Source organism: Musca autumnalis, unplaced genomic scaffold (genome assembly GCF_047663935.1).
Source record: "Musca autumnalis isolate F117 unplaced genomic scaffold, ASM4766393v1 scaffold_5, whole genome shotgun sequence".
Taxonomy (NCBI): domain Eukaryota; kingdom Metazoa; phylum Arthropoda; class Insecta; order Diptera; family Muscidae; genus Musca; species Musca autumnalis.
This window is the reverse complement of record NW_027412088.1, coordinates 42,116,876-42,137,590: the sequence shown is the minus strand read 5'-3', so window position 1 is coordinate 42,137,590 and position 20,715 is coordinate 42,116,876. Positions and strand designations below refer to the sequence as shown.

Sequence of the window (20,715 nt, the reverse complement as noted above, 5' to 3'; positions counted from 1 at the left end):
CACGTATTGGTATAGCCCCCATATAACGGTACCACCCCCCCCCCCATTTTACGGTATTTTGACGTTTTTAGCTACATTTTCAGACCGATATAGCTATAATTTGACATTTAGGGTTCTTAAGTGTAACTAAACTTATATAACAAAAGTTGTGGACCTAGGTCCAAGTTTTGGTATAGCCCCCATATAACGGTACCCCCGATTTACGGCATTTTGACGTTTTTATCTACATTTTCAGACCGATTTAGCTATCAATTGACATTTAGGGTTCTTAAATGTCAATAAACTTATATAACTAGGACATAGGTCCATGTTTTGGAATAGCCCCCATATAACGTTACCGCCCGATTTCAGGTATTTTGAGAATTTTACCAAGTTTTAACCGAATTATCTGTAATTTGAACATTTGAAATTCTTAGTGGTCACCACACCTCTCCACCAAAAATTGTCAAGAAAGCCCCCATATAACGGTACCTTCCGATTTTCAGTAATTTGATGATTTTAGCTACAATATTAAACCGAACAAGCATTAATTTGACATTTGAAGTTCTTAGTGGTCACAACACCTCTCCATCAAAAATTGTCAACATAGGTCCATGTTCGGATATAGCTCCCATGTAACGGTACCTCCCAATTTTCAGTAATTTGGCAATTTTAGCTACAATTTTTAACAGAACTAACTGTAATTCTACATTTGAAGGTTGTAGTGGTCACCACACATCTGCATCAACTATTTTCAACATAGCCCCAATATAACGATACTTCCCTATTTTCGGTACTTTGAGGATTTTACTTAAAATGTTTAACCGAACGTAGGTCCATGTTTTTGTATAGCCCCAAAACAAACCTCCCGATTTTCCGTACCTTAGCTTTATTTTTTGGACGAACTTTCTGTAATTTTAAATTTAAAAGTCAACAAAAATTCTGCAACGAAAATTGTTCATTTAAGTTCATATTTTCGTATAGCCCACATACCTCCGAACTAGCTGTTAATGACATTTGAAGTTCACACGTTATGTACCGATTTTCGATATTTCAGGATTCTAGCTAAATTTTTTAACCGAATTAGGAGTTATTTGACATTAAAGGCTCCCATCAAAAACTGTCAACATAGGCCCATGTTTTATTATAACCCCTATATAACAGTACCTCCCAATTTCTAGCCCACCAAAAATTGTCAACAGTTAGATATAGGCACCATAAAAAAGGGCCTCCCGAATGAAGCATTTTATGTACATTATCTGATATTTTAACGTACTCACTTAAAGTTGGGGACAGGAATGAATATTTTATGGTGGAGGGTATGAAAAGTTCGGCCCGGCCGAACTTAATGCTTTTTTACTTGTTTTATAAATAAACTGGTATATGACTGTAAACCTGGAACTAGTACAATACCACCTACAGGTAATGCATAGAGTGTCAATTGGTTACCTCCTATGACATCCCCATGTTAAAGTTTACAGTTGATTGCACTGTGAGGGGTCAGAAGTGGAACTAGTTACTGTAACGCTGAGACGAGTTTCCGATGCCGAACTAGCCCATCGCGCAAGCGGGTATATATTGAGGTTCCCAGAGAATTGTGAAAAAGAGAATATACTTCTTAATGAGCAAGGTGAACCCGTTTTAATAATTTTATTGAACAAGAGTAAGCAACGACAATGGACAAAAATGTTAAAAGAACATCCGAGAAATTGAGCGACATATCCCAATACATGACTATCACGCCGTAGATTATAAACAAATCGTGTGATAGTATTTATTATTCGCTCTATACATACATTTCGAGTCCGTATAGAACTTGTGACATTAAAACTGCATTAGCTAGTGTATATTTAACTTTTTTAGTTAAGTACAAATTAGAAGCATAAATCCTACGCAAAGTACCCCAAACTTTACCAGCTAAGTGATCGATATGACTTTTAAAGGACAGGTCACAATCGATTAATATACCAAGGCATCTATGTTGTTGCACAAAGTCAAGTTTGTCACGACCAAGAAATATGTTAAAGGAAGTGGACGTACGGCCATTAGTACAAAATTCTAACGCCTTGGTTTTACTTACTTACTTAGCTGGCCCATTACAGAACATTTGTTCTATAGGCCGAACTAAGAAAAGATCTCAAATTCTCTCTATTTTTTGCTTCGCTTTCTGGAATACCGCGCCTTTTCATCTCATCATCCACTTGTTTGCGCCATATATTCCTTGGCCTGCCAATTCTGCGTGCACCGCCAAGCGGTTCGTGTTTATACACCTTTTAAGCGGGTTCATCATCGCTCATTCTTATGATATGGCCTATGGTATACGAAGTCTTTTACTACCTCAATATTATAGGAACCAACTTGAGCGTCGACACCATCAACTTGGTCTTCTCACCGTTTACCGCCAGACCCACTTTAGCAGATTCTCCTTCGACCTTCATAAAAGTATCAGTTACTTCTTTTATTGATCGGCCTATGATGTCTACATCATCAGCATAAGCAAGTAACATGTGACTATTGGTGTAGATTGTGCCACTTCTTTTGACGTTTGCCTCTCGTATAACCTTTTCCAGCAGGATATTAAAGAGATCACAAGAAATGCTGTCTCCTTGTCTGAAACCTCTTTTGGTGCCAAACTCTTCGGAGAGGTTCTTTCCTATTTTAACTGAGGACCTCGTGTCAGTTAAAGTCATTTTGAAAAGCCGGATGAGCTTTGCGGGGATACCAAATTCAGACATGGCTTGGAATACCTTTGAACGCAGCGGTCTGTCTGGTCAATGGTGGACTTGCCAGGTCTAAAGCCGCATTGGTATGGTCCAATTATCTCGTTGACCATAGGCTTTAGAAGTTCGCACAATATCCCTGACACGATCTTGTAGGCAATAGGGAGTAGACTTATGCCCCTATAGTTAGAGCATACAGTCTTATCTCCCTTCTTGTGGACGGGGCACAGGACACTCAGGTTCCAATCGTCGGGTACTCGTTTTTCCCGCCAGATGGTGCTAACTGATGAATACACCTTATCAGCGTGTCGCCTCCGGTTTTGAAGAGCTCGGCTGGTAAGCCATCGGCTCCTGCTGCCTTATTATTCTTCAGCCGATTTATTGATGTCTTTACCTCATCTTGGCTGGGCGGTATACATTCAATATCATCTTCTGGGATTGGGACTTTGGTATCTTCGTCGTCTTCGCTTCTATTGGATACCAACAGATTTGAAAAATGTTCTTTCCATATCCTGAGTACACTATCTGTATCAGTTACCAAATTACCTTACTGGTCTCTACAGGAGGATGTGCCTGTACCAAAGCCATCAGTTTGATGCTTGACTCTTTGGTAGAATTTTCGGACTTCATTCTGGCTCCTGTACATCTCGATTTTTTCACACTCCCGCTTTTCCATCCCTCTCTTTTTCCTGCGGAAAAGACGTTTCTCCTCTCTCCTTTTCTCCCTGTATCTCTCTCGTGCGCTACGCGTTGCTACGGATTGTAAAGTAGCCCTATATGCCGCATTTTTCTCTTCGGTGGCAGCACGACACTCCTGATCATACGATGGATTCCTTGGTGGAGGCCTCTGGTATCCAAGTATGGATTTTGCGGCTGTTTGCATGGAGTGGGCAATGCTTTGCCATTGCGCTGATATGTTATCGGGATGAGGAGTGCTTTGATTAAGCAATTGGGCTAGTTGAGTGGAATATGCTGTGGCTATCTGTTGTGATTGCAGCTTACCGATGTCTAACTTTCGTGTTGTGTCTGTTCGTACTTTGTGTGCTACGTTTAAGCGGGTGCGTACCTTTGCTGCAACAAGGTAGTGGTCCGAATCAATGTTTGCGCCTCGGAACGATCGTACATCCAACACGCTCGATGAATGTCTTGCATCTACCACAACATGATCAATTTGATTTCTTGTTTTCTGATCTGGAGACAGCCAGGTGCCCTTATGAATATCGAGATGATTAAATCTGGTACTGCTAACTACCATGTATTTTGCAGCTGCAAAGTCTATCAGCCTCATACCATTGTCAGATGTTTCACTGTGGAGGCTGAATTTCCCGACCATTGGGCCAAAGAATGATTTTAATGACATGGGCAGGGCAACGGTCATATGTTTCTTCTAAGCGCTCGTAAAATATATCTTGGGTCTGTTCGTCCTTTTCTTCAGTGGGAGCATGAGCGCAAATAAAGCTGATGTTGAAGAATTTAGCTTTTATTCGATTTGCACAAGTCTTTCATTCACTGGGGTGAAACTGTATACGAAATGTTTTAGTCTCCGACTAACTACAAATCATGCTTTACGCCATGGCATCTATAATACAGTGCGTCACCTTTAGGTTTTGTTTTGACGCCTTTCCCAATCCATCGTATTTCCTGTATGGCAGTAATATCGGCCTTGTATTTTTCTAGTACGTCTGCCAACGCCTTGATTTTAGCTGAATTAACATTTAAAAAAAGCGTTTCAGATGAACATTAATGTTGTATTCAAGCTGCATAGGTTTTTCACCTATGACTGATCCTTGTGGCACTCCAGAATATAAGGGAAGATAATTTGACTCGGATCCATTTAGAGGAACAAACTGACTTCTCCCATTTAAGTAAGAAGAAATTAAATCACATGCTGATTTAGAAAAACTAAAATCGTCTTTAAGTTTACATATAAGATGGGCATGATAAATAGAATTAATGGCCTTTGACAAGTTCAGAGATACTAAAACACTAGTCATATCATTATTTAAGTCCTCACGAACTGAATCGGTATTATGTCCTCGCCGAAAAGCGTATTGAGAGTCATTTACACTATTTAAGCATGCCTCAAGCATTTTTTTAAATATAACCTTAGAGAAAGCATGTAGAATGGATATGGGTCTTAATGGAATTTTGAGCTTAAAGGGCGGCTCCTAGAATGTTCATATGTTCTAGGAAGTTGTTAACTGAGATCTTAGGTACATTTTTGTTGTTGCTTTTATTCTTGAATTTTGAACGGTTCGGTATCTATGGACCAGAATCGGAGAAAAAAGTATAAAAATCGAATATTTTCTAAAGTTTTTTGCTATTTTGACCTTTCAGAACAGTTCGTAGTGGGCTCTGATGTTCCACAAAGTTGTATACTGATATATTCGCTACATTATTGTGGTTGAATGTTTTCTTGAATTTTGAATGGTTTAATTTCTATGGAGCAGAAACCGAAAAAATAAAATAAAAATTGCATTTGTTTTGCTATTTTGACCTTTAAGAAACATTTCTACAGGGTTCGTATGTTCTAGAAAGTTGTTTATTGAGACCTATGGTACATTTTTGTAGTTGGTTGTTTGATTCAATTTTGATCGGTTTGATATCTGTAGGCCAAAATCTGAGAAAAAATTATAACCGAAACTTGACCTTAACGATTTTGACCTTGAAGATAAGGTTGAATTGATTTTATGTCTTCACAATTATTATTCTTTAAGATGAGGGCTACAACTTTGCCTCCACGAGTAAACCAAAATTCTTAGCGGTTTAGAAGATATGAGCCTGACAAAATGATCCTTTTTGACATCAAGGCCTCAGGTCTTTGGGGGCCCATAACCGCGAAATTCGAAGTAACAGGGAAAAACGCCGTGACACGTTACTTCTTATTTTTCGTCTTCCATTACGCTGCGGTTTCAGAATATGGTTAATTTTCCATGACACAAAATATTACACACAGTGTAATCAGAAGAAAAATTGAGATATGACGCTGAAATTTTGGAAATTTTGTTTTCAAGCATGGTGAGTTGGAATACTACTTTTCAATTCCTCATAGGAGGTTGGTTTAGAAAATGGACTATATCGGTTGTGGCCTCAGCATCGCACTGAAATGTCTGAAATTTGGCATTTTGTCCGCAATTGGGGTATAAAACTTTTAACCAGATATTTGTCGGTATAGGTTCACGTCTTCATATAGCACCCATAGAACGGTCCCTCTCGACTTTGGATATTTTAAAATTTTCAGCGTCCTACTAAACCGAAATTTATGATGGGCATATAAAACATTCCAGAAGAGAATTATCAGTATAGGTCCACGTTTTGATATAGCCCAAATAGAACAGTTTGACATCTAAATATCTATCTGCAGAATATTTCAATAGGTCGTCTGTTGTCTAAAGAAAACCTCGAGAGTTCTTCTCAGGTCTATATAAGACGTCGAGAGGCCTAATTATACCCTCAGCATTTATGCTAACGAGAGTATATACACTTTCATACACACAGAAATGGCTCAAATTTGGTATAATGTCTTCATTGGGGGCTACAAAACTTTCTCCAAGACATTTCTCAGTACGGGTCCACCTTTTGATATAGCCCCCCATAACAGTACCTTCCGATTTTCGGTTTCAGCCTCATTATCACACTGAAATGACAGAAATTTGGTATTAAATCTTCCTTGGGGCAACAAAACTTTCTTCCAGAAATTTGTCAGTATAGGTCCGTCCACCTTTCAATATAGGCCACATAGGATATTACCTCCCAATTTTCGGTATATTAAAGGTTTTAGCCTCATGGCTAAAAATTGATATTTTGTCAACTTTGGGGCAAAAAAATTTTCCCCAGAAATTTTCAGTACAGATCTACGATTTTCGACATTTTAAAGGTATTAGCCTTATTATCACACCAACATGGCTGAAAATTTTTATTTAGACTTTTTTGAGGTCACAAAATTTTTATCCAGAAATTTGTCAGTACAGGTCCCCATAGGCCCCGATTATCGGTATTTTGAAGGTTTAAGCTTCATTATCACACGGAAAAGGCTGAAGTTTGGTATTAGTTCTTCCTTGGGGCTACAGAACTTTCTCCCAGAAATTTGTTAGTACAGGTACACCTTTCGATATAGGCCACATAGAAAGGTACCTCCTGATTTTCGGCATTTAAAAGGTGTTAGCCTTATTACCACACCGAAATTACTGCAAAACCAACATTTTCCCCAACAATTTTTTTCAGTGCAGGTCCAGCTTTTGATGTAGTCTTCATTGGTGGTATGAAACACTCTTGCAGAGAATTGTCATTGTACGTTTTGATATAGCACCCATAGAACGGTACCGCTTAAGTTTCGATATTTGGCATGTTTTTATTTGTTCTTTGATCATATATCTAAGTGAAAATTTTTGTTTAAAACTTTATCCAAAAAATTCTTAACAGTGGATTTTTTTCTTTTCTATATACCCCTATTAAAACCCTTAAAAAAATAAATGATAATGTTTCCTCTTATTTCCTTTCCAGCTCTCTTTATAGCAATACTAAGTTGTACATTTCACTATAACGCCGCTGGAACAATAGCCCCCTCCGCTATGGCAAGTCGTAATCTATTTGCAGCTAATCTCTTCTCAGTTGTGGCACCCGAACATCTCAGCAACAATGTTGTCTATTCACCAGCATCGATACAAACATGTTTGGCACTGGCCTTTCCTGGTGCGGATGGTGAAACGGCACAGGAAATGCGCAAAGCATTATACCTTGGCGAAGGAGACGCACGCCAAGTGGCACAAAATTATGGAGAATTTTTAAGTGCAGCCTTTAAAACTCCGAAGGCCAATGGTCCAATTCTTAAAATGGCCAATCGTTTATATGTTAATGAAAATTTGAAAATTGCCGAAGAATACAATAAAATAACCACTGAATATTTAGATGCCAAGGCGGAAAATGTAGATTTCCGCAATTCACAGGAAGCTATTAATAAAATTAACACATGGGTTGAGGAGCAAACTGAAAAGAAAATCAAAAACATTATGCAACCTGGTTCTGTGGATGGTGGCACCAGTGCCGTGTTGGTGAATGCTATTTATTTCAAGGCTAAATGGTTGAAACCCTTCAGCGATCTTACCACAAGTAAACAGGAGTTTAAAATGAATAACAAACAACAAGTTCAGGTTGATATGATGTATCAAGATGATGAATTCCTATATGGTGAATTACCAGAATATGAAGCCAAGGTTTTGGAAATGCCTTATGAAAATTCCGATTTATCAATGTTGATCATTTTACCCAATAGTGTTGAGGGTTTGGCAAAATTGGAGGAGAAATTAAAGGGTGTTGATCTTAATGAAATTTCTTCGAAGTTGCGTAAACATGATGTTGATGTATTTTTGCCTAAGTTCCGTATAGAATTCGATATTGATTTAAAGGAACCATTGAAGAAGGTAACGCTAGAATAATGTACCTTATAATGAAAATATATTAAATAACGTGTTTCTATGTCTTTACAGATGGGTTTAAATTCCATGTTTTCGGATGCTGCTAATTTTAACCACTTGTTTTCCAATGCCGCTGCGTCACAAAAAGTCTCCGATGTTAAACACAAAGCTTTCTTAGATGTTAATGAGGCAGGTTCAGAGGCAGCAGCTGCTTCATGTAAGTTAATTTACAAACACAATAGCAATATAAAATACAAAGTGTTTGCAATAATGATTTTTTAAATATTTTTTCCAGATATGAAAATTGTACCCATGAGTCTGAACATGAACCAGAAAACCTTTAAGGCTGATCATCCCTTTGTGTTTGCCATACGCAGTAAAACAGCTGTTTACTTTGCTGGTCATGTGACCAAATTTTAAAAGATTTTATTATTATTTTGGAATGTATTGTTAGCATATGACATAAAAAACTATTTAAATATATGTATGTGTCTTGACTTGGTAAAACAAACATAAATAAATACCGTTGTTAAAAATCTAAATTTTTCTACAAACTCAGATTCGTTTGTCGTATTTGTCTAGCCATTGAAGTTATAACGAAGTTCATAACGAGTAGATTTTATCTCGGTAGCTTTTAAAATAAATTGACAATACCTATATATATATAATAGGGAGCCACCGCACTGTGCGAAATATGGGCACTTAAAACTTCACAAAAATATTTCTTATATTTGAGGGTCGTATGTGGATAAATATGGGCCACATAGACCTGCGGTTTCCTATAGCCCCCACATATCGGTGGTGACCGTTTTTACGAATTAGGTTCATTTTTAGTGGAACTTTACTCATAACTTTTAATGTGAAGAACGTAGGTTACTAAAACTTCCCAAAAATGTTTCTGATATTTGAGGATCGTTTGCTGATAAATATGGGCCATAGACCTGCGGTTTCCTATAGCCCCCACATATCGGTGGTGACCGTTTTTACGAATTAGGTTCATTTTTCAACCGATTTTGCTGCAAATTGGTATATTGGGGTTTCAGTGGATGGAGAACATATGTACAAAATATTGTCAATATCTTTCGCGTATAGGTATAGCCCCCCGAGCGGTAACGGCCAATATAACATATTTTAAAGATTCCAAGCACATTTACCAATCTATTTGTTTGCATTTTGGTATTTTATGTTCCCCGTAGGTAGTAAACCGTTTTACGAAATATTAGCAACGTATTTTCTCGTTTTACTATAGCCCCAATATGAGGGGGCACCCCACTTGGGATATTTAAATGGTGTTAGGAAATTATTGCCAACCGAGTTTGGTTTACTTTAAAATTTGTCTTCATTGAATGGAAAATATTCTAACAACAATTCAGACAATAGATCCTTGCTTTGACCGCTCCCCCCAAGCATCCACATAATTTAGTAAATTTAAAAAAAAAATTATTTTTGAGATTTTTTATTTTTAGTATATTGTCATTGGTATAACATAAATTTTACAAATTGAACGTTTCGACTGAGGATATGTTTATCTTCTTACATGGTTCTGCAAATGAGTATATCACCTAAAAGCATCTGATGCAACTATGCTTTGTTTTAGGCACTTAACCATGTCCTGAGAAAAAAAAATTGACCTTTTTTTCTATTAAATGTTAATGAAATTCGCAAGAATATTCATAAAACTATTGAAAGCAACATTTCTTAGTATTGGTGAATCAATTTTGGGATAAACGAAACCAATATTGACGTCTAATGCCGGCTCTTCTATCAATTTTTTAAAAATATAGATATATGAATATTCCAATGACTTTCTGAAAAAGTCGCATATCTCGAAAACCTGCAGCTAATGTTTTTGCACATAAAAAGAGCAGGGAAGCCAAGTTGGTGGTTTTGCCGCTACTTGTGGTGTTTTTGATGTACAAAAACCACTATTTAAGTAGGGATGCACCTTGTTTTGGGTAAAAATCGTTACAGACCTATGGTCTCAGTAGAGTTGGCATCCCTGGATAAGAGAATTCAAAGTAGAAAACATTCTCGCATTCTCTCCCACACTCATCGAAAACAAATCTAAGAACACACAACATAACACATATTTCCTAGACAATTGCTGAAAAACTTCTTTTATTGTTCGTGCGTATGATGGTGCTTTCTTTAAAAAAGAAGTTTTAGTTGGTTTTTGATCTTTAATCTGAAACAATGTCGTCAAAGAGATTGACGTCGCTTTCTGTGAAAGATAAATTGGAAATTATAAATGATATAGAAATCAAAAATGTAAATAAGAAAGACATATGTTTGAAATATAAGTGTTGTATTAGTACGGTTAACCGTATATTAAAGAACAAAACTGAAATAAAGAGAGATGCCGCAAGTTGCTCTAATTTAAAACAGAAACGCAAACGAAAAGGGTTGTACGACAATACCGAAAAGGCACTTGCAACTTGGTTTGATCAGCAAAGACAAAAAAAAATTCTGTAGTTAGTAGCCTTGTCTTATTGAATAAAGCTAAAGAGTTTTCTATGCATTTTGGTGAAAGCTTTGAACCAGATGCCAGTTGGTTATTCAGATGGAGAAAACGTCAAAATATTAAAGTTGGTAAACTCCATGGGGAGAATACAGAAAACAATAAAGAAGGTGCCAGTGTGTATATTGCTAACATCATCCCTGTTCTTATAAAGGAATACGATCCACAGGATATTATGAACGCTGACGAAACCGCTCTGTATTACAAAGCTTTACCTACAAGTACATACAGTTGCATTCAAAATAATAGGAGCGCCCATACAAAAAAAGAAAATTGTCAAAAAATATGGTTAAACTAACCCATTTTGGTTTATTTTGAATTTGTTTAACATTGTTGACATCCCAACAGTTAATTCATCAGCAGAAATGTGGCAATCTCTTTTAAATTATTTACTGTTTACACCAACATTATAAATCGTGTTTAACGTTTTTGTTAAAAAAAATAGGAGTGTGGAAGAAAAAGGACGATAAAAATAGCTTTAGTTGAGTTTAGGATCAAAATTGTCAATATTTTAGTTAACAGTAGTAAATCCAATAGATTTTATGAGATTTGATTGCTGTTTGAAAACAAAAGTCCTTTGGAGGTAGCCAAGAAACTGGCAATTGTCCTTGCAGAAATTGTTTCCATAAATTGAGCACTTATTGGGCAAATCAATGGATTTTGTAGACAAAAGCTTAAACGATTAGATATATTTGATGCTATGGATGTTATCTCTAACAATATATAATGATTGGTATCCCATAAATTTGTGTATTTTGATGCTTGAGCCAAGTTTAAGGACAGTTTACATTAGCCCTTAAGGCAAGGATCGTCAAAAAAATCGCATCTATAAGGAATTTATTCCCCTAACCCAATAATACTTAAAAGTCCTTAGGATTCTAACCTTGTATATGCAATCAGTTTCGATTCTATTCAAAAAATGTTTAAAACGTGAACGGTTGAAATGTACTTTGAACCATTTAGTGATAGGCAGGCTGGGATTGCACTAAGGTTGGTATACGCCGTAATATATTTTTCAATATAAACTTACGTTTTTCACTCAAAAATACTTCATTTAGGTTATTTTCCTTAGAAAACTGTTTATTATACGATGCAAAACCTAATAAAAATAATCTTAGGTCAACTTCAAACGTTTTTCTTTAAAGTTTCCTTCTCAACAAAGCGTTTTGAAAAATGTCTCATATGTGCCAATCATCCAATTATTAAAAAAAAAATGAACCATATAATGAATTCTGCGTGCAGTTAAGATGCTAAGGACCTCAAAACATCACTTGATTGAGAAATTAATTCCTTATAAATACGCTTTTTTTAACCGATCCTTACGTAAAGAGGTAACGGAAGCCGGCTTTAACTCGGCTCAAGGATCAAAAACCACAAATTTCTGGGATACCGATCATTATATATTGTTCGAGATAACAGTCAGAGCATCAAAAAACTCTAATCACTAAAGTTCTGTCTACAAAATCCATTGAGTTACCCAATAAGTGCTCAATTTATGGAAACAATTTCTGCAAGGACAATTGCCAGTTTCTTGGCTACCTCCAAAGGACTTTTGTTTTCAAACAGCCATCAAATCTCATAAAATCTATTGGATTCACTACTGTCAACTAAAATAGAGACACTTTTGATCTTAAACTCAACTAAAAATATTTTTATTGTCCTTTTTCTTCCGCACTCCTAATATTTTGAACAACAAATTTGAAGGCGATTTATAATGTTGGTGTAAACAGTAAATAATTTAAAACAGATTACCACATTTCTGCTGATGAATTAACTGTTGGGATGTCAACAATGTTAAACAAATTCAAAATAAACCAAAATGGGTAAGTTTAACCATGTTTATTCGACCATTCCCTTGGTGTGGATGAGCACTCCTATTATTTTGAACACAGCTGTACATATTATAGACCAGATGTTCCACCGGTCGGTCATAAAAGCCAAAAAGTTAGGTTTACTTTAGTCTTAATAAGTAATTCAACAGGATCCTTCAAAAAAGTTTACGTCATTGGGAAAGCAAAAAATCCTCGTTATTTGAAGAATGTAAAACCACCAATTCCATACTTTTCTAATAAGAAGGCATGGATGACTACTACTCTGTGGCAAGAAATTTTTACAATCGTTAAATGAAGAAATGCGAAAGGAAAATAGAAAAATTATTCTATTTGTTGACAATGCTAGCTGTCATAAATCTGAACATCTAAGCAACATAAAACTTGAATTCTTACCACCAAATACTAAGGCGATAATTCAACCCTTGGATCAAGGAATTATATCTTGCTTCAAAACATAATTGTTAAAAAACAAATAAGTGCGTTGGAACGACCATTAAAGATTTTTACAAGTCAATTACATGCCTTGACGCCTTATATTTTATTAAAAGAGCTTGGTGGTTGGTTCAACCTTCGTGCATTTCAAACTGTTTTAAGAAGGTGAGAACTTGATTTGGTTTTTTTTTCAGAATTTCAAAATTTTAATAATTTTAGGCTGGGTTTTTGCTTAATAACAACATGGTCATCGATGAAGTAACATGTCAGGATTTTGACATCATAACAACGGTGGAAGATAGCGCATCATACATTCATTGCGATGATGATGCTGCATGTTACGGGGATTTGTCTGAGGGTGAAATAGTTGCAGAAGTTACTTACAATTCATCAAATGCAGAAAACGAAGTGTTAGAAGATGAGGAGGATGTGGACTTAGCGAAGCATTGTCTGCTCTAAATATATTACAGAAATATTGTTTTTTTAAATATTGACGTATCTTTTGATCAGGCAGAAACAGAAATAATAAAAAATTCGGCAAAGATAGCAAAACAGAAGACTATAACAGACTTTTTTTTTTGAAAATATCTATACTGTGTAAATGATCTCATTCCTAATATATTATATTGGATACATATAAACAATTTTATGTTTCTTATTTGATTTTAATTCCTACTGAGGAAGTACAAATATTTATACAAATCAATGAATTATTATTTTTTATTTATATTCTTAAAGTGAATTATTTATTTTATGTTGAATTGCTCTGTTTAATATAATCAAATTAATTAAATAAACGCATAAACATATGCAAAACATTGAATGATTCCTCTATAAATTTATTATTTCAACATTACTTTTACCTGTCCATTATATGCACGTATGTAAAATTATAGATACCTGCTTCGTTGTGCAGATTAGCGAATTTAAGCTTCTTGCATTTTGGGCTTTCCAGCGCAAGATGTCGTGCAATTTTTAAATGTGCAGGTAAACAGAAATTGCTGTATCTTTGAATCTTGTACTTTTTCCTAGGCAAGTATTTAATAGCTTTATTTCAATTTGTAATTATTTTAAACAACAGATAAAAATATCAGAAAACATTTATTTATTAACATATCATAAAACATTTATATATTAATTACAAAACTTGAATACACATGATTTGAAATGAATGCATTTTATCGAATTCCTACAAACATACGGAATTTTATGATGACAACAAATTATACAATATGGCAAGGTATGCACATATATGTATATGAGAGAAAAAAAATAGTGTGTGCTCCCTTAACGCGAGTAAGAGAAGTAATACAAATCTGTTTTACTCAATTCCATAGATGGGAGTTCTTAATTCATTGGAATCGGTTTTCCATTTAAAATTTAAAAACAAAATTTAAAACATTTGTTCTCTTTTGTACGCTCTTTCTGTGCATTCGGGTCGTGTGCGTGTAAATTGCCGAAAATCATCGACACCGCCGTGCCAAATGTGACCATGCTTGATTTAAATATTCAACCTATTGTTTGAAATTCAATTAACTAAAATAACACTGTGTAACATTTTTATGGTACTCGTGTTCATATCAAAGTCCTAGATGGGTATTATTGTGTCAGATCGGTTTTGGATTTTTTGGCCTTATGTAAACATGGCTAAATATTAAATTTTTAATATATAATGTATAATATATCTAAGATAATCCATAATTCTTATATATGGGGATTTCTGAGTAAAATCAGGCACTTTTTCAATAAGTGGTTTTTGATTTCCTTTATTTTTTGCTGTGGTGATACTGCTTATCAGCAAAATAGTTCAGATTTTTTAATAGCGGTTCCAGAGATATGGCGCCTTGGAAAAGTCGAATTCTGTATAAACTATATGCAAAGAAATACTCATAACTCCTTTAATATTGGTCCAATTTGAAAAAAAACACCTTCGCAGTTTTTTGTTCTTTATCAGCTATTTAATAAAAAATAGAAGCAAAATTTGCACAATGGGCTTGGAAGCAATTTTGCGGTTTAATATTTAAAATAATTTTTTACAATGATTGCACCTTTGATTTTTATACCCTGCACCATAAGATGGGGGGTATATTAAGTTTGTCATTCCGTTTGTAGCTACTCGAAATAATCATTGTAGACCCCACAAACTATATATATTTTTGATCAGGGTGCAATTCTACATAGATATAGCCATGTACGTCCGGCTGTCTTTCTGTCTGTCCGTCTGTGGAAATCACTCTAGCGTCCGAACGGATTGAAGTAGGTGGATGCAATTTTGGTAGAATCTATTATATGTACGTAGAACTTTTGGTATTGGAAGCGGGCTATGTTGGTCCACGTTTTCGTATAGCCCCCATACAAAGTGACGCGTGACGCTTCTTCGTTTTAAGGAAGTTTTAAGATATTTGTCCCATTTGACCAGTGAATCGGTTGTAATTTGGTATTATGTCTTTTCAGAGACTACAAAATATTTTTACCAAAGTTTGTTTTGGTATAGTCCTCATATAAACGGGGTGTTATATGAGGACTATATATAGTACGCGTCACTTTACGATATTTTTAATGTATTAGTCTCATTTGAGCACAGAATCGGTTGTAACTTTGTATTTTGTATTTCCAGAGGCTAAGAAACAGTTGTACCATAAAATGTTTACATAGGTCCACGTTTTGATATAGTCCTCATAGGACGATACCTCCCAATTTTCGGTATTTTGAAGGTTTTAGCCTCATTATCTCACCGAAATGGCTGAAATTTGATATTTAGTCTTCGTTGGGGGTACAAAACTTTACCCCAGAAATTTGTAGGTATATGTACACGCCCTCATATAGACCCCATAGAAGGGTTCCTCCAGATTTTCGGTATTTTGAAGGTTGTGGCCATATTAATCCACCGAAATGGCTGAAATTTGGTATTTGGTCTTCATTTGGGGTGTTAAACGTTCCATATGAAATTTTTTCGTATAGGCCCACGCCTTTATATAGCCCCCATAAAATTTACCTCCCGATTTTCGGTGTTTTGAAGGTTGTGGCCTCAATATTCCAAACTATCTCCCAGAGACTTGTCGGTATAGGTCCACGCCTTAGTATAGCCCCCATAGAACGGTACCTCCTGATTTTCGATATTTTCAAGCTTGTGACCTTTATATCCCACCGAAGTGACTGAAATTTGGTAGTAATTCTTCGTTAAGGGTATACAACTTTCCAACTGAAATTTATCGGTATAAATCCGCGTCTTCATATAGCCCCCATAGAACGGTACCTCCTGATTTTCGGTATTTTGAAGGTTGTGACCTCAATATCCCACCGAAATGACAGAAATTTGGTAGTTAGTCTTCGTTAAGGGTTACAACTTTCCACCTGAAATTTGTCGGTATAGGTCAACGCCCTAATATAGCCCCCATAGGACGATATCTCACAATTTTCGGAATTTTTGGAATTCACTTCAATACAGTTCGTGGTGAAGGGAATAAAAAGTTCGGCCAGGCTGAATTTAACGCTTTTCTTACTTATTAATATTAATTTTTAATTAATTTTTCGTTAGAAACGAGCTCAATGACGACTGACGCGAGTGAAAAGGAAAGCCGACGATACGAACTCACACAAGCACCACCATGTGACATGACATGTTTCGCCTTGGGTAGAGGCTTCTCAGACATATCGGCTGGGGGTTGGCTTCGATATCATCAAACTTTTTTCTTTCAAACGCAATTTGTTTTTTTTTTTTTGTATATTGATAAGAGCCATTTTATAGCACTATGAAGAACTGGTTTAATGAATTCGACCGTGCCAAACATTAGCCAAAAACGAAGATCGTGAGGGACGCCCAAAATCGGCCGTTGTGTCACAAAAAAATTCAAACGTGCGAGAACGGATAATGCAAGATCGCCTTGGCCATTTCTTTCACCAAATAACATTTTTCAACAAATGAATTTTTCCGGCAAAATTGGTCAATCGCTCAAAAAAATGCTCTTGTGGATTGGTACAAAGACATTGTAAATAAAAACAATCGAGGTGCTTCAAACGACATTTATAAGATCGTCACAGACGACGAATCTTAGATCTATGCCTAGGAGCCCAAACCAAAACAGGAATCGACCGTTTGGGTCTATTCCAAGGCGATCTTGCATTATCCGTTCTCGCACGTGAGGGAGGTACCTGAAGGAGTGGTCCGATTTGGCTTATCTTCGAACTTAAACTAAGTTTGGACAACATATTACGAAGGGCAAATGTTGGATCGAATCGGCAGATCCGTTCGTGAGCTATCTTGCGCTCTAACAACTACACACGGTGTCAAAGGGTTTTTTGCAACTTTCAGGCTATTTTGTCAGGAAGTATTTACTTGCCCCTGATAAAACTTGCACCGTCATATGAGGGACAGTGAATACATGCTGCTACAACAAAAATCAAATCGATTCTAGAGATGGTCCTAAACTGAACTTATCCGAAATTTTGTATGGGATTGTACCCGAAGGAGTGCACCGATTGAGTCCATATTGGAACCTCATCTAAGTCTGGTATACATTACAGGATGTGCAAAGTATAAACTAAATCGGTTACTCCCTTCAAGAGTTATCGTGTGCACAAATTTTCCGAACCTTTGTGGAGGAGGTACCTGAAGGAGTGGAGCGATATGGCCCATCTTCGAACTTAAACTACGTTTAGGCAAAATATTACGATGCCCAAAATATGCTTCGAATCGGTTGATTCTTTTATAGAGTTATAGTGCGCACCAGCCAACCAGACAGACGGACGGACATTGCTAAATCGACTCCAAATTGTCTGAAATGGATTTCGTCCAAACATACTTGGGGTCTAAAACCATTATTTCGATGAGGCACATTCTGCCCGTATGAAAGTGTATATACCCTCGTTAGCATAAATGCTGAGGGAGGGTATAACTAGATAAGACGTTCTGCATCATGGCAATCCGAGCTCCCACACATCGATTCAAATCAGCGGTAGTTTGACCGGACAAAACGTGAAATTGATGGATCATGTGCCGTACAGCCCTGACATAGCATCCAATTGCTTCATTTGATTCCAGCACATCGAGAAAAAACAACGTTGTCAACGATTTTCGTTGCCAGAACGGGCTGAAAAAGCGTTCAAAAACCATGTTTTGGAGGTGTCTCAATCAAGCCGCTGTAAACAACCCCATAGGACGATATCTCAAAATTTTCGGAATTCACTTCTATATTGAATTCGCTTTTCTTACTTGTTTTACAATGATTGCACTCTTCGATTTTTTTTTGAAATCTGTTTGTATCACGATCAATTACAATAATTTTAAGTCCTGTGTGATAGTCGAATTCGGTCAGCAATTCTCTTTCCATATGTAAGCTATTTTGCCGGTATATGCGCTCTAGGAAATAAAATATAGACCAATTTTTTTTATTTTTCATACGGAATAATAGTCCACTTCACCCGATAAATGATATCAGATCATCATCCAAAAGGTATCTTCTTCTACCTAAACTCTTACCTCGTGCAAAATTTTGGGATTATTGAGCTATAATTGCAACCTCTAGCGTATTTATTATTACATTACAAACAAAAAACTGAGTATATTAGGCTAACTCTGTTATCTTATCATGTACATCAACGTTCTGGTCCATTTAACCCTCTAAATATTATCTGATTGGCATCTCAAATTGCAAGCTTCTTCTTAGTCATTTACTCTTACCATACGACCTTAACCCTAAAATGTGTTTATAATTTTGAATATTTCTGGAGTTTAGGTAAGATATAGAGTTTTGGTGTATTTTAGGACCTATAGTAGAAATTGATGGCGGGCATATTTGTAGAATATTTTGATCTGATACGATCCCATGTTATATGAGAAGGGACCAAAAATACCCTTTTAATGGCCGTCTAAGGGTGAAAAAATACGAAAATGAAATCATAATCATATCTACCACATTTTTCTTAAGTATTTCAAATATTCGTCCGACTTGTTATTCATTCAAAACGTTTAATAAAATTTTCGTTATTTTTACATATTTCTATAGCAGAGGCATTCCAGAAGAAGAAAAGAACAAAAATTTGAGGTATTTTGCTTTAAAAACCCTTAAAAATCCCAAATATATAGTGCTTATAGGTGTACGAATACGAACTTTGCCACCAACACAGGTGCCATATATACCTTAATGACGGAATAAATTAAAAATTTGTTTTGTTATTCTTAAATCTTTCTTCGATTTCCATCAATTGTTTCATATATGCACATAAAATATGTAATTAATAACGATTTTACTAATTTTTTTTAGGGGCGTACGAATATGAACTTTGCATACTGTATATAAAACCAGAATGAAGAATTTCAGTTGCAAAAGTTTTCAGCAACACTGTATGTACAATGCACATATATGTATATATCCAGCCCTGGATTCTATTTGCCGGTATTTATTTATAAAGTTTATAATATAAACATACATATCAACAACACTACATAGTGAATTTATTATTTGGGAAAAATGAAAACCTAACTCTCTCAAAAACAGGTTTCGTTTTAATACTCCCCTTTTTTAGTTAAAAACTGAAGAGCACAAACTCAGAAAACAACAATAGATTTGTCAATTAAAAACATTTTACTCAATGGGATGGATGATATCATTATTTTGTTTTCTACATTTCACGAAATTCGTCTAAAACTTATTTTAGATAAGCACTATGTTCAACTTGTTTTACTTATATTTCCAATTATTTTAAAACTCACCAAATGTTAAAGTATTTTTGGGAGGGAATTGAATTTTATTGTTATTTTTAATAGCCACAGCTGATTTCATTCGACGTAGTACTTTGTACACTTCTATTCGATAGATTAAATGATTTATAACAAAAAGCACAACACAAACCCAAAGAGTTTCACAACGCAACTGAATCATACGGATGGTGTTGTGTTTCTTTTTTATTATTTTTTGGATATACAATTCTTAAAGAGCAATTCCATTAGGTGATTCTCTTTCGTTTCATGTTATTCTCCATCGGTACCAGGTGACCAGGCCCCGCGACTGCCAGATTTGACGATTTATAGTAATTTTGACGATTTTTTTTTTAAAAATTTGGTAAATGACGATTTGACTATTTTTACCCAAAAAAAATTAAGATTTTTTGGTATTTTGCTAATTTTGTAAAATATGAATTTGCAAAAACTTATCATATATTCTTAATTGATTTTAATAATTAATTGTTAAACAATAATCACATTTGTTTGGGTGTATATAAAAAGGAAGGAAAACATATATAATTGCCCTGCTTCAGAACCTGCAAAAAAATCTACAAAAATTAAAATTTCAACAATAGTGGATTGTGTTCTGCGACAGAGCAATTAACAACCTTAACTTTGTACAGGTATTGATATTTGTACAGAAATTTTAAAAGTTGAATATATTTGATTTTAAAAACAATTTTATTTATTTCGCGACATCCGTAAAGAATTTTTACATTTTGTGAACAAGAAGGAAATGCAAAAACTGGGTTCAGAAATTCGTGAACTAAAGTTATTGAATTTTCAGGAAATTGAAAATAATGAAACAGGTTTATTTCGCATTTAGATTACTATTTGATTTGAAACGTTTTGATGATTCATATGTTTTTTCTATGTATTACCACATTCGTTAGCAAATGTTGAACATGATATCAGCCAAGTACATCTTGATAAAACGACATATCGATAATATGTATATTTAAATAAAAATATATGTGCGCATTTTAATGTTTGATGATTTTTATTTATCGCCATTTTGGCGATTTTTCATAAAAATTATCTGGCAGCCCTGGAGGCAGCTAAACTGGATTCTCTCGACTACGTCATGTTCTTCTCT

At 35.3% G+C, this 20,715-nt stretch overlaps 2 protein-coding genes across 14 annotated transcripts in view; one reads left to right on the top strand and one right to left on the bottom strand.

Moving 5' to 3' along the window:
- The window catches only part of LOC141405958 (uncharacterized), a 21,019-nt gene extending 12,370 nt beyond the window's left edge, over positions 1 to 8,649 (top strand). Inside the window, exons 5-7 of the mRNA XM_073990920.1 lie at positions 7,203 to 8,119; positions 8,186 to 8,330; positions 8,409 to 8,649. Of these exons, the coding sequence (XP_073847021.1) occupies positions 7,203 to 8,119; positions 8,186 to 8,330; positions 8,409 to 8,533 (1,187 nt within the window). The 3' untranslated portion in view covers positions 8,534 to 8,649. The remainder of the gene's footprint in view (positions 1 to 7,202; positions 8,120 to 8,185; positions 8,331 to 8,408) is intronic.
- Positions 1 to 19,874, bottom strand: part of LOC141405527 (antichymotrypsin-2-like) — a 167,941-nt gene extending 148,067 nt beyond the window's left edge. For 12 of the 13 annotated variants that reach the window (XM_073989936.1, XM_073989933.1, XM_073989937.1 and 9 more), the window contains exon 1: positions 19,608 to 19,782. In XM_073989936.1, the coding sequence (XP_073846037.1) occupies positions 19,608 to 19,776 (169 nt within the window). In that variant the 5' untranslated portion in view covers positions 19,777 to 19,782. Of the gene's footprint in view, positions 1 to 19,607 lie in introns of all 13 variants that reach the window. The other variant, XM_073989930.1, reaches the window with a different exon arrangement.
- Between the last annotated feature and the right edge of the window lie 841 nt (positions 19,875 to 20,715).